Source organism: Chenopodium quinoa, unplaced genomic scaffold (genome assembly GCF_001683475.1).
Source record: "Chenopodium quinoa cultivar QQ74 unplaced genomic scaffold, ASM168347v1, whole genome shotgun sequence".
Taxonomy (NCBI): domain Eukaryota; kingdom Viridiplantae; phylum Streptophyta; class Magnoliopsida; order Caryophyllales; family Amaranthaceae; genus Chenopodium; species Chenopodium quinoa.
In genome coordinates, this window is record NW_018743252.1 from 282,543 (window position 1) to 303,607 (window position 21,065).

The 21,065-nt window shown below is 35.8% G+C and overlaps 2 protein-coding genes across 2 annotated transcripts; both read left to right on the forward strand.

The window, feature by feature from the left end:
* Window positions 1-251: 251 nt before the first annotated feature.
* On the forward strand, window positions 252-2,805 carry LOC110734973 (28 kDa ribonucleoprotein, chloroplastic-like). The gene is made up of 4 exons (XM_021915096.1): window positions 252-917; window positions 1,430-1,531; window positions 1,951-2,223; window positions 2,347-2,805. The coding sequence occupies exons 1-4, from the start codon at window positions 477-479 to the stop codon at window positions 2,398-2,400; spliced, it is 870 nt and encodes a 289-aa protein (XP_021770788.1). The 5' UTR covers window positions 252-476; the 3' UTR covers window positions 2,401-2,805.
* Window positions 2,806-5,498: 2,693 nt separating this feature from the next.
* Window positions 5,499-8,318, forward strand: LOC110734974 (pectinesterase-like). Its single transcript, XM_021915097.1, has 2 exons — window positions 5,499-7,230; window positions 7,344-8,318. The coding sequence occupies exons 1-2, from the start codon at window positions 6,180-6,182 to the stop codon at window positions 8,045-8,047; spliced, it is 1,755 nt and encodes a 584-aa protein (XP_021770789.1). The 5' UTR covers window positions 5,499-6,179; the 3' UTR covers window positions 8,048-8,318.
* The last annotated feature ends 12,747 nt before the right edge of the window (window positions 8,319-21,065 follow it).

Below are 21,065 nucleotides of genomic sequence, written 5' to 3' on the forward strand. Positions count from 1 at the left end.
TTTTCAATCCAAATTCTAATTCTTATTTCTTCCTTTTTGTTTTTTAATAGTTGTCACAATTTGACTTTTATATTATTCATGTGTTCCACTTTGACTACCTTTAATGATTTATAATTATGCAAAAATATAGTCACGTGTGATGTTGTTAGATTCGTCTCGATTTATATTATTTTAATATCAAATGTTTATAATTTTTATATATTAGTAATTAAAGATATTAATGATTGAAATCATATATCAACAAGTTTGAAAAGAAAATTATTGCAACTATAAAAAAAAAACAGAGGAAGTATTTCCTAATAACCTTATCCAAAAATCCATTAAGTTAGCCTTTCCTTTTCTCTTTGGCCAGAATTTCCTCATCTCAACCTCATATTTTAGCCAACTCCTGTTCACAAACTCTTACCAAACTGCCTGAGCTGCTCAAAAGGGGGAAAAACACCACACAAAACCTCCACACTCTAACTCTTTTACCCATGGCTGCCGCAGCAACCGCTAGCACAACCGTGCAATCTTCGCTTTCGACACCGAAACCATCCTTCGCATTTTTAACTAACAAACAACTACCATCTGACCCAATCCAAGTAAAATTTGGTTCAACAAAGAAATCATACTCACCCTTAATTTCACAACATTATTGTTTTACAAATGAATCAACTCCGATCGCTTGCGTATCCCACAAGCGGCGAGCCCCGAGGATAGCTGCTGCGGTGACCGAGGAGGAAGTGGTAGAAACTGCAGGTGATGTGGAGCAGGCACAAGATGAAGCACAAATTGAAAGTGAAAGTTCAAGTGAAAAGAAAGATGATGAAGTTCAAGTGAATACTAAGCTTTACTTTGGGAATTTGCCTTATCATTGTGATAGTGCTCAACTTGCTGGTATTGTCCAAGAGTATGGCACCCCTGAATTGGTTGAGGTATCATGTTTGACATTTATTTATTTATTCTTTTTTTTTTGTAATTTCTTATTTTAAATTTCTGAGTAGTCTTCTGATTTAGGCAGACTAGCGGCTAGGTATATCCGAGTGTATAATGGATTATGCTGATATCATAATGACTTTGAAAGTGGATTGCAATTCACTTAGAAACTCAAGCACCCCTATACGAAAGAGTATAAACTAGCTTTAATATATTACCGTTGTGACACAACCTTATTAATTAATTCCTATTTAGTTATCCCTTCAATGTTTTTTTTTTTTTTTTTTTTTTTTTTTTTTTTTTTTTTTTTTGTTTTTTAAAGTATTAATTGTATAAAAATGATTGTTTTTTCTTAGTGAAACATTTCGTTAAATCAAAATCTTCTACACATTTTCTTAATTAGTTTAACACATTCGACCCAACATCCTAATACTCTATGCTGGTCAAAGTGTTGCAGCACGAATTAGATATCATCATTTTTAATATATTACAAATTTACTGCATTTTACAGGTTCTATATAATAGAGACACAGGGAAAAGCAGAGGATTTGCATTTGTCACCATGAGCAGTGTTGAGGATTGCAATGCTGTTATTGAGAATTTGGATGGAAGTGTAAGAATCTATCAGTCTTGCATTTTAGTTTTAAAATCATAAGTTAAAAGTTTCTATCGAAAAATAGTTCTAGTGTTACAGTTTCTTGGAAGTGGCTAGGATTTTAGTGTAAATTCATCTTATACATGTGAATTGAATGTGTCAATATGCTTAATTGTTTTGTTAACGCGGATTTTAACTGGTTGTTATGATAACATAGTGGTTTAGTCGGATGTTGCAAGGTGATTTGAAAGCACATGTACAAAATACGAAGTAGCAATTTGTGAAATGACAAATTTAGAATTCGTTTTGGTCCTGTTTGGCAATTAGCGGATATCATGAGATCAATCATTTAAGATGGCCTTGTTAAAATTCAATGCACAAGGGCGATCAACCAAAAGACGAAATAATTACTAAGATGCTTTGATTATTCGATGCAGGAATATGGTGGGCGATATTTGAGAGTGAATTTTGCTGATAATCCAAGGAAGAGAGAGCCCTTATTTCCAGAGACCGATCACAAATTGTTCGTTGGTAACTTGTCTTGGTCAGTTACCTCAGATAGCTTGTACCAAGCGTTTCAAGAGTATGGAAAGGTGGTGGGAGCAAGAGTGTTGTTTGATGGAGAGACCGGTAAGTCAAAAGGCTATGGTTTCGTTTGTTACTCAACAAGATCAGAAATGGAAAGTGCCCTTGAATCTCTTAATGGAGTGGTAATCTTTTATCACATTCTTTTCCTTTTACAATCTGTTTCGCCTTGTTCAGATGTTTGCTGAAGTAGTATAGTTTATAAAATTTTGTATAGTAACACATTATTTGCGCTTCCTTAAACATAGGAATTAGAAGGCCGACAAATGCGAGTAAGCTTGGCAGAAGGGAAGAAATTATAGGTGAAGGACATGGTGCTAATTACCCATTTCTTTTGTGTTGTGAAAAGAAAAAACAAGGGGATGAAAGAAGATCTAGTCCTGCTTTTGAGTCATCTGGCTCACCCGGCGTATGGTGTTCACGACTTCGTGAGTATTGAGATGATTCTTGTGTTACTATTCTCAGTAATGAACATTATAGATGAGGTGAGCATGGGTTGCTCTTGAAAAAAGTTATTCATCTTCTAGATTAATTCTGATTTTATTACTCATGTTTAGTTCTTATTTGGTCTTATGATGGTTATACATAAATCCATACAAGAAAGATTTAACAACAAATCTAAGCAATATGATTATGAGAAGATTCTTGTACGGTTTCGTCATAATTTCATTCAAGTTAAAGGTTCATAAGTTTATTAAAGTTCATAATTTTTTTTCAAGTTTGTAATTATAGTTTATTTTTTTTGGATTCATACGTATGACATCAAGGAAATCTTATGTTAACTTTAATTTATAAAATTGAAGATAAAATTTGTGGAAGTCTTAGCGGATTTATGCTTGTGTTATATCACAATACCTTTGAAGACCAAAATTAAGACATGTAGAATTGGAAAGTTATAATTTAGTTTTCATTTTTTCTATAAGGAGAAATTCTTTTTGGGCCAGATTTTCACATTGGTCAACTTCGATTTGGGTTAGTGGGTAAACGATCAATGATAGTGTTTGAGAAAAGAGTAACACCCCCAAGGGTAAGGAGAATGAAGGTTTGGGCAATAGAAGTTGGCATCTATTGGGTACTGAAAGGATCACGATAGTGATGAAACAAACGTACTAATACTCTAGAAGGGGGGGGGGATTGAATAGAATATGGGCAATTTTCGCAAAACTGATAAGTCAAGACCTTGAGATCAGTTACAGGGCGGAATAAACTGATCTCTGTTTTAAAATTCAAGACTTTGAAAACTATTTATAAAGTAAAACAGTTACTAATCAGAATGTTAGAAACGTTTGTTTGGATTTTGCTAAAATATATTTAAAACAAAAACGAAAGCAAGAACAAGGCAAAAGTAAATGCTGAAATAAACAATTGTTACGAAGTTCAGCACAAAGGCCTACGTCTCCGCCTATGGTTGTTAGACCCGCAGGATTTTAAACCAACTTTTATTTCCTCCTTTAGAGCTCTAAAGCATCCTAGAGGATCTCACTATCTTCTCTCCGTAGCATCCCCGCTACACATTAGACACTCAATTCCTAGAAATAAAAGCTAACCCTCACTCAAGAATAACTTCGAGTATTATAACTTTACTCCGAAGTGTAACACTCAAGAATACAAATTTAAGTACAAGTGTACACTCTCGATTTTTCCCTCACTTTAAGTAATAAACAGACTATGATTGAATGAGAGAAAATACAACTTTAGATAGCATAAAAACTTCTGAATTCTTCGATGATTAATCCCAGCAAGTCTTCACGCTATTTATAAGGCTTCAAGACTGATTTCAAACGTTGTGAAGCTGACTTCAAACGGTTTGAAATTCTTCAACAGATTTCCTTAAAACTTGCTTCAACAGAATTTTCAGCCTTTTGAATTTTGAACGTTTGCAAGCTGCTGCATTCTGTTTTCAACGATTATCTTTGAAGATATCAGCCAGCTGTAATCTGTTTCAATAGCAGGCTAACAAATTCCTTGAAACGAGGTTAGGCAATATAAGATAAATATTATTCACAACATACATAAGATAAAATTCCAATATTATAAGATAAAATAATTAACAAGATTATAAGATAAAATTATTAACAAAATTATCTTGACAGAAATATAATCACAGAATATAAAATATTTGTTAACAGAAATCTTCTAGAAAAATCTGTCAAACAAATATTCAACTTAAGGAAAAATTGGTTAGCAACATAAATTCGAAATTCAAAAGCAATGCTAATCAAATATTCTGATTAAAACAAAATTAATCATTATTTCTATAAGTAAGCTGCAAAATAGATTTGTAATTTGTTAGAGATAAAAACATACACGAGCAACATAATAGCAAAAATAATATAAGTCCACCACAAAATAAATACATAATTATATTGGACTCTTTTTGACTTCCATCACACTATCATATGATCATATCAAAACTAAAGTATAGCAAATCAAGGTGGAGTCATCAGGTACGAAGTACAACTTTATTTTTAAGCCATGTATTAACTTCTAACAAACAATTAATGTTCTTGTGTACACTATTCCAATGGTAATTAGTCTTCGATCAGAGTGATGCACAAGTTATCAAAAGTCAAATGGAGAAACATAAATGTATTTTTTTATAATGTACACTTATATTATGAGAAAAATGAATAGTAATTGAAAGAAATTTAAAGGTTAAGTCATGTGTAATTTTTTTACTCTCGTTTTATCATCTTATTTTCCTCAATTTTTTTTCCGAGGAAGCCCCACTTTATCATCTTATTGCCGGCAAAATCGTAAATAAATTAATAATTAATAACCATAAGTCTATGAGACTAAAATGAAAGCTGCTGCTTCCAACTAATCTTACTGCCGATTGTGTCTTCTTTTTTGGGTGATAAAAACTTTTAGTGTTGGTGCTTTGGTTAATCTTTCTGACGGCTGTATGCAAAGGCAGTATGTTTGCCTTCTTTAAATATATTCTACTTTTGTCTGTTAAGAAAAAGTCCTTGGAGGTAAAATGAAAAATATAGAAAGTCTATACAATTATAAAATTTGATCACTTTCCAGTTCTTAGACTTATAGCATTGACTTTAAATAAATGAAATAGTGTTTTTCGTTGGATAAGAAATAAGTCACATCATAGTGGTGACTGGTGAGTGTGCTTTATGTTAATTAATTTGTCCTATTCAAGTAATTGTAATACGAAGTACTATATTTACTATGAATATAATTTTCCATTCTAATAAATACATGATTAGCACTACTCTTTTCATATCATGTACAGTTTTATCACCAAAATTTCGTATGAACTCGTTTTTGTAAGTGTAATACTACCTCTGTTTTTTTTTAAATGAACACTTTTCTATTATCACGAATACACATTTTTTACGATTAATATCTTTAATTATAAGCATTGTGATATTATAAAAAGTGGATATTAATAAAATATATATTGGGACAATTCAAATAAGATCACACATGACTTTAGATCATAAAAGTTAGTCAAAGTATAGTTTGTAAATAGTGCAAAAATCAAATGGTGTCAACTAAATAAAAACTGAAGAAGTAATAAGTTTATATTGTAGTATTTCTTTTGACAATATAGTTTTGTTAAGCATTATACAATGATTATGAGTTACCCCAAACATAGCATAAATCTAAATAAAGTAAATTAACAGTGTTCATTTCATATGATATTATTAGCTCCACTAATATCAATCACCAAAGCTTAAGACCATTGCAATCCACTGGTTGTCCTAAAATTAATCAACCCCAAAATAACCAAACGAAGATAAAGGATTCAAAACACTTTTTTAACTTAGAAAATAACCACAAAATTCTAATCTTGACTATAGATGCGCTACATCATTCTTTTTTTCTTATTTAGCATTTTACCTCTATTTAAACACTTCTTCCCAGCAATCTTACATAGCATTATAGAGCCTTCTGGGGGCTTGTACAATTTCAATAATTAAAATAAAAATAGGGACTTAAGCCCCAATAGCTCTACCAATCAAAAAAGAAAAACAAGAAAAAAAAAAAAAAAAAAAAAAAAAAAAACACTAATCCCACCACATTTTTCTTACCCTTAAAACAAAAAAAAAAAAAAATTTACCAAATGGGAAAGAGCCCTATTGTTATTGCTATATCGGCCATATGTGTGGTGGCATGTGTAGCGGCTGTTACACTTGGTGTTTCGAAGTATGGCCATGGTAATGACGGACCCAACAAAGGTGGCGGAGATGACCATAAGATTGCCTCCGGTACGAAAGCAATCCAAAGCATATGCCAACCAACGCGGTACAAGCAAGCTTGTGAAACAACCCTGAGTAATTCGGCTGGAAACACTACCGACCCAAAGGAGTTGGTGAAGACGGCATTTAGGGTGGCAAAGGACGAGATAACAAAAGCATTGGAGAAATCCAACACGATTAAGGCTGCTAAAGATGATCCTCGTGCAGCTGAAGGCTTGGAGATATGTAAGGAAGTGGTTGGCTATGCCGTTAATGACCTTGAGAGGACAGTGGATTCTGTGGGTGCCTTTACGATGGATAATGTTGATGACTTCCTTGAAGATCTAAGGGTTTGGATTGGTGGTGCCATTACTTATCAAGAGGTTTGTTTCGAGGCGTTTGAGAATTCTACTAGTGATGCAGGTACTAAGATGCGTAGCTTCTTCAATGTGTCGCGTGAGCTTAGCAGCAATGCCTTGAACATCATCACTGAGGCCAAATCTATGCTTCAATACCTTGACATCCCAGGGCTTGACCTTAGTGCCCTTGGTAGTGGTGCTGGTTCTTCAGCTCACCGTCGTCTTCTTCACAAGGCAGGTAAGGGAGTGTGGGTTGCTGGTGAGATGCCTCCTTGGGTCAATGACCCTAAGCGCAAAATTATGAACGTCCCTGTCTCTCAGATTAAGCCTGATGCTATTGTCGCTCAAGATGGTTCTGGCCAATACAAGACCATTGGTGAAGCCGTAGGAAAGGTGCCCCTAAAGAACGAAATCCCCTTCATTATCTACATTAAGGCAGGTACATACAAGGAGACCGTCCTCATCGAAAAGAAGCATACTAATGTCATTCTGGTCGGTGATGGACCTACTAAGACTATCATCACAGGGAGCAAGAACTTTGCTGATGGTATTCAAACTTTTAAGACTTCAACGGTTGGTAAGTACTTACGTGTAAATTATAGGTGCAATTTTCTCACTTATAAAATATGCTAGATATATCTCAAAAATGTATTATATGCTAATAATTTTCTCCAATTACAATTAATATAGGCGCTGTTGGAGATGGATTCATGGCAAGGGACATAGGATTTGAGAACACTGCAGGACCACAAGGCCACCAAGCAGTTGCCTTAAGGGTGGTGAGTGATTTCGCCGTCATATACAACTGCCACATTAGCGGACACCAAGACACATTGTACGCAGTAAGAGGTCGTCAATTCTACAGAGACTGTACAATCTCAGGCACAATCGATTTCATCTTTGGTGATGCACAAGCAGTGTTCCAAAACTGCAAGTTGCTAGTAAGAAAGCCAGGACCCAACCAACAATGTATGGTAACAGCCCAAGGTAGGACCGAGGAGAAAGGACCAGGAGGGTTCGTGATGGAAGGTTGTACAATCTCCGGTGAGCCTGACTACAAGGCAGTAAAGGCTCAGTTCCCAGCCTACTTGGGACGACCATGGAAGGAGTACTCTAGAACCATCTTCATGTACTCGAACATAGATGACTGCATCGCTCCTCAAGGATGGACAGAATGGAGAGGAACCTTCGCCCTTGACACATTGTTCTACGCCGAGTACCAAAACAAAGGTACAGGTGCTGATACATCTAAGAGAGTTAAATGGGCGGGACTCAAGACTTTGAGCCCTCAACAAGCTGATGGTTTCACTCCTGCTAAGTTGTTCGTTAGCGGCGACAAATGGATCCCTCAGACTGGTGTTCCATATGCTGCTGGAATGTTTTCTGCAAGCTAAGCGATTATTTTAGAGGTTAAAAGACGGAAACAAAAAAATTAAATAATTATGTGGAAAGACGAGAGATTGTTTGTAACTTTACAGAAATTAGTAGAAAAATTTATTTCTGAATCACAAATGAAATTCGTTGTAGTGTATTTTGTTTTGCGTAACATATAATTAAGTAGATTAAAATCATTAGATAGTCCGTATGTAGAAAGGAACTAATTAAAAGAATGAAATTATTTTAATAACAAAATTAGATTTGAAAAAAATTTATAAACACCAAGATGAGGAAAAACAGTTCGTTTGACAGTTCGGTTTCGGTTCGGTTTGAAATCCGTTCGGTTTGAAATCGGTTCAAATGTCTTACGGGTCGGTTTCGGTTCGGTTTAAATAATTATCGGTTCGGTTCGGTTTCGGTTTATTCTTGAACGGTTTAAATTCGGTTCGGGTTATAAACGGTTCGGTTAGTAAACGATTCGGTGCAAACGGGTTGCGGTTTGTTAACGGTTCGGTGTAAACGGTTTTTAACCCGGTTTAAATTCGGTTCGGGTTGTAAACGGTCCGGGTAGTAAACGGTTCGGTGCAAACGGGTTGCGGTTTGTTAACGGTTCGGTGTAAACGGTTTTTAACCCGGTTTAAATTTGGTTCGGGTTGTAAACGGTTCGGTGCAGACGGGTTGCGGTTTGTTAACGGTTCGGTGTAAATGGTTTTTAACCCGGTTTAAATTCGGTTCGGTTTGTAAACGGTGCGGGTTGTAAAAATTCCAGGTAGTAAACGGTTCGGTGCAGACGGGTTGCGGTTTGTTAACGGTTCGGTGTAAATGGTTATTATCCCGGTTCAAACAGTTTCAGGTTGGAAACGGTTCGGTTGTTTTTTGGTTTAGTTTTATTTTAGTTCGGTTATAACTGGTTCGGTTCGTTCACGGGTTTGGTTCTTCTACGATTTAACATTATTTAGATCGGTTTTATTTCAGATTTACTAAATTACGGTTCGAGTCTGTTTTTGATTTCAAAAAATTTTGTACTACTTTCTAACTTTTTGCTAGTTAACAAGTTTTATATCAAGCCGAGACTTCATCACTTCATATTGAGGCATCATATTATATGCAAATTCTCATTAATTTTATAAATACATATCATGTTATGATTTAAGTTTAGCTATACTGATCTTACTAATTTATTATGAAGTAGATTATAAAAGTTTAGTGCATTAATGTATTATTGTTTTACTATCAGATTATTATCTGCTTCTGATTTGATCATTTAGTTAATAGTGTCATAATCATGATTTGATGAGTTGTTGTGACATCGAAATTTGCAATTTGGTATTCGATACTTAATTAGTCAACAAGACTGATAATTAAGACTCGTTTATCATTATATATTTGCATAAAGTTATACATGAAGATATTACAGAGTAGTTTGATTTGTATAATGAAAGAAAACATTAATGAAGAAGAAGGTAATGTTGATTCCTTCAATCGATTATACAGATACATAACATATAACCATCTCATATTCTCATAGTTAGATATTATTAGTATAAAGGGATGAGAAACATAAGATTATTATATTTTTGTATATCCTTTACTGGTTTACCCTTAAGGCTTAAGTCACTAATTAGTAATTAGTAATTACTTAATTAGACTAACAAGTTAATCAGAAAGAGTAACTTTTAACTTGAGTCTAGTAGATCAAATACTGAAATGGTATTAGTATATTACCGAGTATGATAGTCTAGTACGCTGCTAATCTGTTATGCAGCTATGCTAAATTGACAATTGCTCATATAGTCATATTAGTCAATCACTCATGTAGACATAACTCATATCTAATTAAGTAATTTGTATTTATGTACTAATCTACTAGTCAACTATATCATTTATAAGTTTACACGATTACAAGTGTATTGCTTATAGGTACAGCTAAACTGATATAAATATAACCATATAACAAATCCGTAGTACTTCTAACTCTCTAAGATATGACATCATTATTTATTGAACAATTTTCGATTTTTTATTAATCGCAACGCCTAGAAATTACACGCTAACCGATTCACATTTTATAATTTAAAGAACTTAATATTTTAATGTGTGTGTTAAAAAAAATTATAAAAGCTGATATTATGAAGGTGAATATCGTTTTATCGGGATCCGAGAAATGTAATTAGTTTTTTTTTAAGTCATGTAATTAATTAATTGTATAAAAGTTTGTTTAATGTTATTAAAATAAAATTAAAAATTTTGATTTTTACAAAGTGGAAAATTAATTTCATTTTTTTGGTTGACAATTTCAACAAAATATGGTGGGAAATTTCCCTCCAAAAACCAAAAGGAAAAACACATTTTAGATTTAGAATTTAGATATTTTGATTCTTTAATAATTAAATAAACATGTGGTTCATATATTATGCAAAAGAGAAAAAAAAAAAAAAAAAAAAGTGAAACGTGAAACTGTGAAAGACTGAAAGGCAATTAGGTTCTTCATTCATCCTCTTCATTCCACAGCATTCACCGTTCTTCTTCTTCATCCTCAAATCGAAGCGTTGAATCCTTACTCACTCTCAAGTTCTCAACTCTCAAGCTCTGAACTCTTAGCCTTCAATAGCTCAAAGGTAAATTTTAGTTAATTGTTTTTGTTTTCGTTTCATTTTTTTTGATTTTTTTTTCGATCTCTCCATTCTCGTTTTTTTTTTCATTCTCCAGTTCTCCATCTTCAAATCTTCCTCTCCTTCAAGCCGTCACTGCTCAAAGGTAATTTTATGTTAATTTTTTTGTTTTCATTTCGGTTTTATGTTGCTGATTCGTTGTTTGCAGGATTTGCATGTCTTTATTTTTTGATTTTTACTTCTGATTTGTTCATATAATGTCATATAATTTCTGATTTGTTCATATAATTTCTGATTTTTTGATGTTGTTCATGTAATTTTTAATTTTATTGTTCTTGTTGTTCATTTAATTTCTGATTTTTTAATTTTATTGTTCTTGTTGTTCATTTTTTGTTATATCTATTTGTGAGGTGTTCTGGCCTTACCAGCTTTGGCTATGCTCAGTTCTGATCAGGGTTGTGGTTGTAGTACCATGAGCAACAATTGAGTTGATTTGGTTACCTTATTCATGCTCGTGGTTTCTTTTCGTGTTATTAATTGTGCTTGGTTTTTTTCAGGCTGCTGTGTTGTTGCTGGTCTGCCTTTGTGACTGTTTGCTGTTTGTTGAGCATTTAAAATGTATGGCTTTGTCTATAATGCTCTATTAGTCTTCAAATATACTGAATGCTATCCTTTGTTCTATCAGCTGCATTGTTCTCTCATTAGTGTTTCTGTTTATGTGGGTTAATGCTGAATGCTAGCAGGATTTTTTGATTTAAGTTTGGGTTTTGTTTTGTTGCAAAAGTGCAAGTGCATTCAGATAGGAGTTGTCTAATAGTGTTTAGTATATTTTAGGACTGAATTGTAGATGGACTACCTCAGCTTAGAGCATGTAGTACTAGCTAGGGTCTGTCCTGTGCTGCTGCTGTTCTAATGTCTGGCCAGATCTGCTAGATGTACAAGGCTAGATTGTAGGATCTGCTGGGTGTTTTCTGCCCTGTTCAGAGCAGAGTCTTTCTGGCCATGGTTTGTGCTGTCCTAGTTGATGTCTCTGCTGCAGGCTGGGTGCTGGGGTTGGTTGCTGCTGGTTTTCTAGGGTATTGCAGCTGTGGTTTTGCTGTCGTCTTGTGTTAGCTGGGCTGTGTTGTCTGTCTGTTGCTGGGCTAGGTTGCTGGTGTGCTTTGCTTGAAGCAAGCAGGTCCGGAGCTGCTGTGTTAATTTGCCTATCTTTTTTTATTTGCCCTTAGTTTGCCTTTTTTTTTCACTTGATTTATACTGTTGTGTTTTTGTTTTTTCAGCAATGGAGCAAGAGTTTATTGGTTTTGATGAGGATTCTACTGTAAAGAATCAAGATTCTACTGTTCAGAATCAAGATTCTACTCAACGTACCACTAGTGGTAGTAAGCGTGGACGAACATCAGATGTTTGGAGGTATTACACCTTTTTTGATAAGATGGTTGGTCTTGCTCCGATAAAATATGCTCGATGCAATGTTTGCGGTAATGAATATAAAACTCCAGGTAATGCTGGTACTTCAACTTGTAAAGCTCATACTAAGACATGCATGAATAAAAATCCACACCATCCTGGAAATCATGAAAGTGGTGTTGAGCTCCTGTTTAATCAAACACGTCATTTACAATTGCTTGCTAGAGCTATAATTTTGCATTCCTATCCTTTAAGTATTGTGGAGCATCATGGCCTTAGGGAAGTTTTTACGAATTTGAACCCCAACGTGAATCATGTGTGTAGAAACACTATTTTGAAACATTGTATTGATGAGCATGATAAGTTTAAGTCTTTGTTGTTGCAATCTTTTTCGGGAATTGAAGGTAGAGTTAGCTTCACTTGTGACTTGTGGACAGCATGTACTAATCGAGGTTATCTTACTTTAACGGCACATTATGTTGATAAAAATTGGTGTCTTAGGTCTAAAATTCTGAATTTTAGATTATGTTGATAAAAATTGGTGTCTTAGGCAATGACTGTTGATAATGCTCGATCCATGGATGTTATGGTTAACCTTTTGAAGAAAGATTTAATGTTGACTTCTCCTCTTCCTTGTAATGGTAAATTTTTTCATATTCGATGTTCAGCTCATGTCTTGAACATTATTGTTCAAAGAGGTTTAAAAGAAGTTGATAGTAGTGTTCAAAAATTGTGTGAGGTTTGTAAATATATTGATTCTTCAGATTCTAGACTCACTCAATTTGAGCATGCTCTTCATGAGGTTAACTGTGTGTTTAATGGAAAGTTACGTCTTGATGTTGTGACTCGTTGGAATGCCACATATACGATGATTCGAAAAGCTTTGGAAGCAAAGGAAGCCTTGAAATTGGTTATTGATAGGTTTATAGGTTATGAATTCAAACTTTCGAATGATGAATGGGATACCCTTACTAAAATATGTAATTTCCTAAAGCCATTTCATGAAATCACTGTGTTATTTTCTGGTTCAGAATATCCTACTGCAAATTTGTATTTTGCTAGTGTTTTAAAAATTGAGCACACAATAAGTAAAGCCCATATAGATCCTAAACTTGCACCCATGGCAAAAGTTATGCTTGAAAAGTTTGAGGGCTATTGGGATGAATATAGTTTGATCCTATCAATTGCTATTGTTCTTGATCCTCGTTATAAGCTTGTTCGAGTGATGAAGATGTTAAAAGTGCTTTATGTTGATGAGGCATGTGTTGAAAAGGCGAAGGTGATTAAAGATGCTCTTTTAGAGTTGTATAACTTTTATTCTTCTTTGTCTTCCGGTTTTACATCAAGTACAAATGCTCCACCCTCCATCCCAACTGTTATCGAAAATTCAAATAGTCACTTGGATGATGATATATTCAAGGTAATCAATTTCTGATTATTGTGGTTTACAAAATTAATAATTTTATGTTTTAATTTTATTATTTAATAAAAGCATTTTGTTTGAACTTTTCTAGTATGTTGATAATGATGATGATGAGGAGGATGACACATCAAATCGGCCATCGATGGAGATTGATTCTTATTTGTGTACTCCTCGACAACCAATTTATGAAGGGCAGAAGTACGATGTTCTTAAGTATTGGGAATCTCAAAGTAGTGTGTACCCCATATTAGCTGTTATGGCTAGGGATGTTTTGGCCATTCCTATTACATCGGTAGCCTCAGAGTCTTCTTTTAGCATGGGTGGTCGTATTTTAAACAAGTATAGGAGTGCGCTTTTTCCTAAGAATGTTGAGGCGTTGGTGACCACACAAAATTGGTTACGTGGTTATGATTGTGATATTGAAGAAGACGTCCTTGAAATTGGTAAAGAAGTGATAGATGAAAGTTTTGCATCTAATTAAGAAGACATGGATGTTGTATTGTAGTGAACTAGTGATGCTTAATATATATTGTGTTGCTTCATTGCTAAAATGTTTTAATCTCATAGAACAAGTATTAATAGTTTTAGTCACATTACATATTGATATGTTGTTCCTTTTTTTATCTCGAGTTATTGGTTATTATTTATGTCCCGCTAAATATTCATCTTGACCTGCAACCGACTCACTTCGTAAATGATCTGCATCGACCCACACTGACCCACCCAATAACCACTCCTAGTAGTAAGTAGTTTGTAAACGGTTCGATTTATAAGGATTCGGTTCATAAACAGTTCGGTTTATAAATGGTTCGGTTTATAAACGGTCCGGTTTATAAACGGTTCGGTTTGTAAACGGTTCGGTTTGTAAACGGTTCGGTTTATAACGGTTCGGTTTATAACGGTTTTTATGCCAGTTTAAACGGTTTCGGGTTAGAAACGGTTCGGTTTCCTTTCCAGTTCGGTTTAGATTTGGTTCGGTTCTAAAACGGTTTAACATTACTCGGATCGGTTCGGTTTCGGGTTTACTAAAATGCGGTTCGGGTCGGTTTTTGGTTTCAAAAAATCGGTATTTAATCGGTTCGGTTCTCATTCGGATCGGTTTGAATCGGTTCGGTTTCACCGATTCGGTTCGGTTTTTGACAGTGCTAATAATTAACATATTTATCATGGTATGTTCATTCTATGTATATTTATTTTTAATTTTATTAAACCTTGTATGGTTTGGAACGAAATCAATATTCAACCTTTGATTTCAAAGGTAATAGGGTGAAGATACTTTAATTTTTTAGGAAATTTTAAATCGAAAATTTGTTTTTCCTATCTCTTTATGTGATTAAGCAATGAATAATTTTGATTATTATAAATAATCTTAGCTGGGTAATCTAGTCCTATTAGATTTATCTTTATTACGTTATTAGATTTTTTTAAGGATTCTTACTAAAATGTTTCATCATATATTTTCTTTTTCATAAAATATATAACCCAGATAATCCGACCAATTTCATTAATAAACTAGCCCGGTTCTCTTTGGAAAGAACTTGGTCGGGTCTTTTATACTTCCTCCGTTTTTTTTAATATCGCATCACTTTCCTTTTAAGGAAGTTTCACAAATATTGCAGCACTTTCATTTTAGGATAAAAAATATCTATGTTCACATTGCAAATACCCAACATACCCTTACTTTTTAACACTTATTTTTTTTTTTATTATATCTTTACATTACATGGACAATTTTGTATTTTTACGTTTCTCTCTTACTTTTTTCCATTACCAAATTTTGTCTCCAAAACCTCTATGATGCAATAAAAAAAGAACGGAGGAAGTATATAAACTTAAATTGAAAATCTAGTGAGAACCACAACCTAAAATGAGAATTAAAAACCAATTTGCATCGTTAGATCAATGTTATCCAATGAACAAGTTGATTTACGTGTCATTAATGGTACTTATATAATTTTGCAACCTCTCAAACTAATTCATGATTACTTTACTTTAAACCGGCCTATTTTTTAGCTATTAAATCAATTTGATTTACAGTTTCTTCTTTACTTTCGGATCAAATGAATGAAAACTTTTCTATAACTGTTTTACGTCAAAGGGATTTAAAAGTTTAGAATCAATGAAACAATTACAAAATTATTATTGATGATGTGTTTTGCTCATCAAACACTACGAAATATCATGTCAGTTTGTTGTAAATATATATAATACTTCCGGTTTTTTTTATTAATTTATTTAATGCACAACTTCTTATAAATAGAAATGGCATTTTAACACATTATATATGGCAAGTTTTATTACATTGAATTTACAGTTTTACCCTTACTTAAACAACATTACATTTCTTAATTAATCACTCACCACTCTTAAACATTAACTACACCTAAGCTACTCCAACCCCCCAAACCATTGTACAGGTGATTTCACCTCCCACCGAAACCACCATCAACCACCCACCACCATTCCCATCGAAAAAACCATCAATAAAACCCTAAAACCTTAGCCGATGCCGAAATCACCACCATTCCCATCGAAAACCGCCAAAACCACCTCTACACCCACCAAAACTACCACAACTCCCACCGAAACCACCACTACGTACTCGTACACCGAAACTACTTGCTAATTCTGGAGAAGCACTTCAAAGCTTGATACTGATTTCTTTGTGACTAGTAAGTGTAAAATTTTATTTTTTTCAAAACAATTAGTTTGCCACAATTTTTTTTAGAGAGATTGAATCTTATAAATGAAACTGACGTGGCACATGGAAAGGTGTGAAACAACCAATAAGCTGACTCAATAGAGTCTATTACAGCAATAACAAACTCTCCAACCAGTTTAATTTGTAATACTACCTCCGATTATTATCGTATGCAACTTTGGAATTTTTAATAACTTACAAATAATACAATGAAGGATATAATACAATTCAGATGTAGTAAATAGGATTGTTCTACCTTATTTTCATTCCATTAACTTTACTTCATCTTCTTCAATAAAATTTAGTTCTAGTTTGCCGGAGCTCGGTATCTAAGGATAAAACAGTGATGGCTTAAAATCATTGTGTTCTTCGTTCTGTTCTAGATAGATCGATTGTTTGTTCATTTGATCAGCTCTAATTCTACTGTGCAATTTTGATAATTTTATTTCGTATATATATTTACGAATAATAATACGAGTCGTTTACCACACTAAATTAAATAACTAATTTTTTTTTATACCACATGCGGATTAGCATTAAAAGAGATCAATTTCCGCCAAAGATAATAGACGTTGGGGAAACGGACCTAAGCACAAAAATTCATTACATCTTCTAGCATCCCATCTAGCTACATGGTGAGCTAAAGTATTACCCACACGTTTAACATGAGATATAGAAAAGGCTACAAATGAACGAGAGAGTACAAATACCATCAAGTATATCAAAGGGTGAATAGCTGGTAGCATTTATCCTCACGCCTTGCACGACCCTAGACGCATCACTCTCCAGAACAATCGCTGAGTAACCAAGCCTCCTCGCCACCTGAATCCCATAGCGACATGCTGCTGCCTCAGCAAGCTCTGCTGTCCACCCTGCTCTTTCTTGTTTCACAGCAGAAGCATGCCATCCTCATTCCAGATTACAACCCCTAGCCTAGTCACCCTTCCCACATGAGCATCACAGTTAACCTTCACCAATCCCCCACTAGGCCGAGACCAAGAGCTCGTAGCTGGCAGACTTTGACCTCCATTTTTCATGAACGCCTTCTTGGCATATTCCACATACTCATGGACTGATATTGTCAAATTTGTCGCAATACTTATAGGACATGGATTCTCATTCTCAAAAATAGCTTTGTTACGGCACCACCACGCAGCCCAAGCTAGAGTTACCATCGACCTCAGTTCGTCATTCGTGGCCTTCGAAGCTAGCCACAATAACCTTTCGCTAAAACAGGTAGTAGGCGCTTGAGCAATCATGTGAGTGAATTTGCTAGCAGCCCAAATATCACTTGCTGCCTTGCATCCAAATGTGGCATGAATCACTGTCTCATCCCCACCTCCACAAATGGAGCAAGCTTTGTTATCAACCATATGACAATTATATAACTTTTCTCTAACCGCTAGAAAGCCCTTACAGGCCCTCAAAAGAAAGTGGGCTAGCTTCGGGGGGACCTTTAGACCCCATATAATTCGCTAAATTTCATCATGTGGCTGCCTTTGTACAGTAGCAGGGCCTTGCTTTGCAATCCAATAACCAGATTTTACAGAGTATTGCCCACACCTTGAAGGCCACCAATACATACTGTCCCTTATATTTCGGTATAACAAAGGGATAGCCAGAATTTGAGTTTGCTGAGCCGCACTAAAATTCTTGCTAATGATCTTCGTTCGCCAAGACATTGACACATGATCAATTAGATCACACACCCGCAACCCCATATCACTATCAGCCAACAGTGAAGGAACACACACCGAAGAATTACCAGGCAGCCACGCTGCCTCCCAAGCCGGAATGCCTACCTCGTTTCCCACTCCACCCACATTCTTCGGTTTACACAGATCATCCCATTTATGCCAGTGTAGTATTTAAGTCGATCTCGTAGTCCCCCACCAAAAACGAGCCAAAAGAGCGTGAATCTCATCAATAATTCCATCGGGTATCCTCATAATGCTCATCATATATGTCGGGATAGCCTGAGCTACTGCTTTGATCAATATTTCTTTCCCGGGCATAGATAGCAATTTCTCCTTCCAACCCTGCAATTTCTTCCAGAGCCGTTCTTTAATACCTGCAAAAATAGCTATCTTAGATCTACCAATTATCGTCGGTAAGCCAAGGTATTTTTCGTGCCTGTCAACTTCCCGAATCCCCAGAGTATCCACAATATCATTCCGACGAGTTGGATATACATTTTTGCTAAAAGCCACTTTAGTTTTATCAAAATTATTTTTCTGGCCCGAAGCTCTTTCATACTTGCTAATTATGTTAGCTATCACAGAGCACTCTTGAGTATTAGCTCTAGCAAACAGGATACTATTGTCAGCAAAAAATAAGTGTGAAACTCGGGGAGCACCACGCAAATTCTAGCACCATGAACAATTCCATCTCTAGCTGCCTTATTTATTAGGGTTGAAAAAGCATCAGCACATATTAGGAAGAGATAAGGAGAGATTGGGTCACCTTGCCGAAGCCCTCTGGATGGAATGACTGAACCAGAAATTTGCCCATTTATTTTAAAAGCAAATTGTACACTCTGAAGGCACTCCATAATTCGACCAATCCATGCCCCCGAAAAACCCATATTATCCATAACTTTCTCCAAAAACACCCATTCCACTCTATCATACGCCTTGCTCATATCTAACTTCAGGGCAAAGCTTCCATCCTTACCCTCTTCACCCCTCTTCATGGAATGGAAAATTTGAAAAGCCACAGGAGCATTGTCCTATATAAGCCGACCTGGAATAAAAGCACTCTGATTAACAAAGATCACCTTATCTAGAACCATCTTCAATTTATTTGCCACCGTTTTCGAGACAATTTTATAGATCACATTATAGCAGCTAATAGGCCGGAACTCAGAAAGTTGAGTCGGAGACTCACACTTCGGAATTAAGACAATGCAAGTATTGTTTACCTCCGATAAATTCACATCACCTCTCCACCAATTCTTCACAAAGGAAATAATATCAGGGCCAATAATATGCCATAATTTTTAGAAAAAGAGGGCATGCATACCATCAGGGTCGGGTGCTTTATTAGGGTGCATTTGAAAAAGTGCATTTTTAATCTCATCCGCCGTCGGCTCGCAGTCAAGCATAACATTCATTTCATCAGAACCACTCTCTCGATCCCCTCTAATGCATCCTGAAAACCCATCGGCGAGCTCGTAGCAAATAGATTCGAGAAATATGCAGTTGTCGACCTTTCTAAGTCCACCCGTTTCTCAAACCATTCCCCATTAGCATCTTGTAACTTCACAATCCTATGAGCCTTCCTTTGACTAGCTTTATGATGGAAATATTTAGTGGTTTTATCTCCATCACGAAGCTCATTAGCCCTAGCTCTAGCGTGCCAATATGACTCCTCCAATCTATATAGATGCTCAAGCTCCGCAGCTAGAGAGTTACACATTGCAAGCTTCACTCCATCCATCACCCCCCCTTTTAACTCTCTCATTTTCTTCTCCCCCTTCTTGATCCGTTTCTTCACCGAACTGAAAGTCAAAGCAGCCCAAGACGCCAACCTCTCACCACATATTGCCACTTTGTTCACCATATTTAATCCCTCACTTTCACTCCACCCCTTTGCCACCACCTCTCCACAATCACCATTAAATAACCACAAAGACTCAAATTTGAAACCCGTACTACCACTATTCTCGACAACTCTTTTTTTTAGTTGACATCATTATAGAAGCATGATCAGAATGAGTCTTAATAATGGGCAGGTTACATACTTCAAAATTCGGGTAGAGAGCACACCACTCTTCATCGGCAATAAATCTGTCAAGTCTTTCCCTCACATAGGTATCCATGGTATTACCCCTTTCCCAAGTGAAAATGCTACCATTATACCCCAAATCACGCATAACACAAGTGTCTATAGCATCTCGAAAAGCATCCATGAGCCTTTTACTCCTCGGGGGGCCTCCTTCCTTCTCACTTAGGCTCGATATCTCATTAAAGTCACCAAACATTATGCACGGCATGCAAGCTACAGTCTGATTTCAGAGAAGACATGAGGGACCAAGTTAGGTGTTTATTTGATTGTTCCGGCCATCCATAGATCCCAATAGCCCTCTACACAGCACAATTATTATCATCCAGAATATCAATAGCAAAATGATGCACAGAGTACGAAACAACATTCTCCTTAATATCCTTCCACCACATACCCATACCCCGCGATCTCCCAGTACTACTAATACATACACCATCAACATAACCACATTTATTTTTAATTTTATTAAGACGATTGTCATCGATCATAGTTTCCATAACAAAGACAATATTCGGCCTATCTATCCAGCATATATCACGGAGAGCCCTAATTGTCTACGGGTTACCAATCCCGTGGCAGTTCCAACTTAATATTTTCATTGTTTTTGGGGAGCTTGGGCAGCCCCAAAACTCCCTAATTTAAATACAGACTCAACATTAGTTACACAAGACTCACTATGTTTCAGCTTCTTCTCCTGGCAGCTCACACCGGTCAGCTAGTACCCCATCTCAGCAGCATCTGCTCTCCTTTTCCTTGATACAATGACATCCCCCGTCCCTCAGACACGTCCATATTAGTAACCTGATCAGCAACATCATCCACCCCCTTTTGTATCGCAACTCCAGCACCCAGAGGCTCAACATTCCCCTGCACCGTTTCCTGACAATGTACCCTATCACTATCCGCTTGAACAGATATGGGCCTCAGCACCAGTTTTCCATCACCATCACTAGCAACAGCCTTCAAGGAGATCGTTCTCGACCAAGGAGTAGTAGCATGAGATACCACTTGGGGAGAAAACAGCAGTTTCCTTGCATCCCCAAGGGGCCCAAGCCGAATTGCCTTAGGATTGTTGTAGTCGAAACGTTGCACTCTCCCCTTAGCAT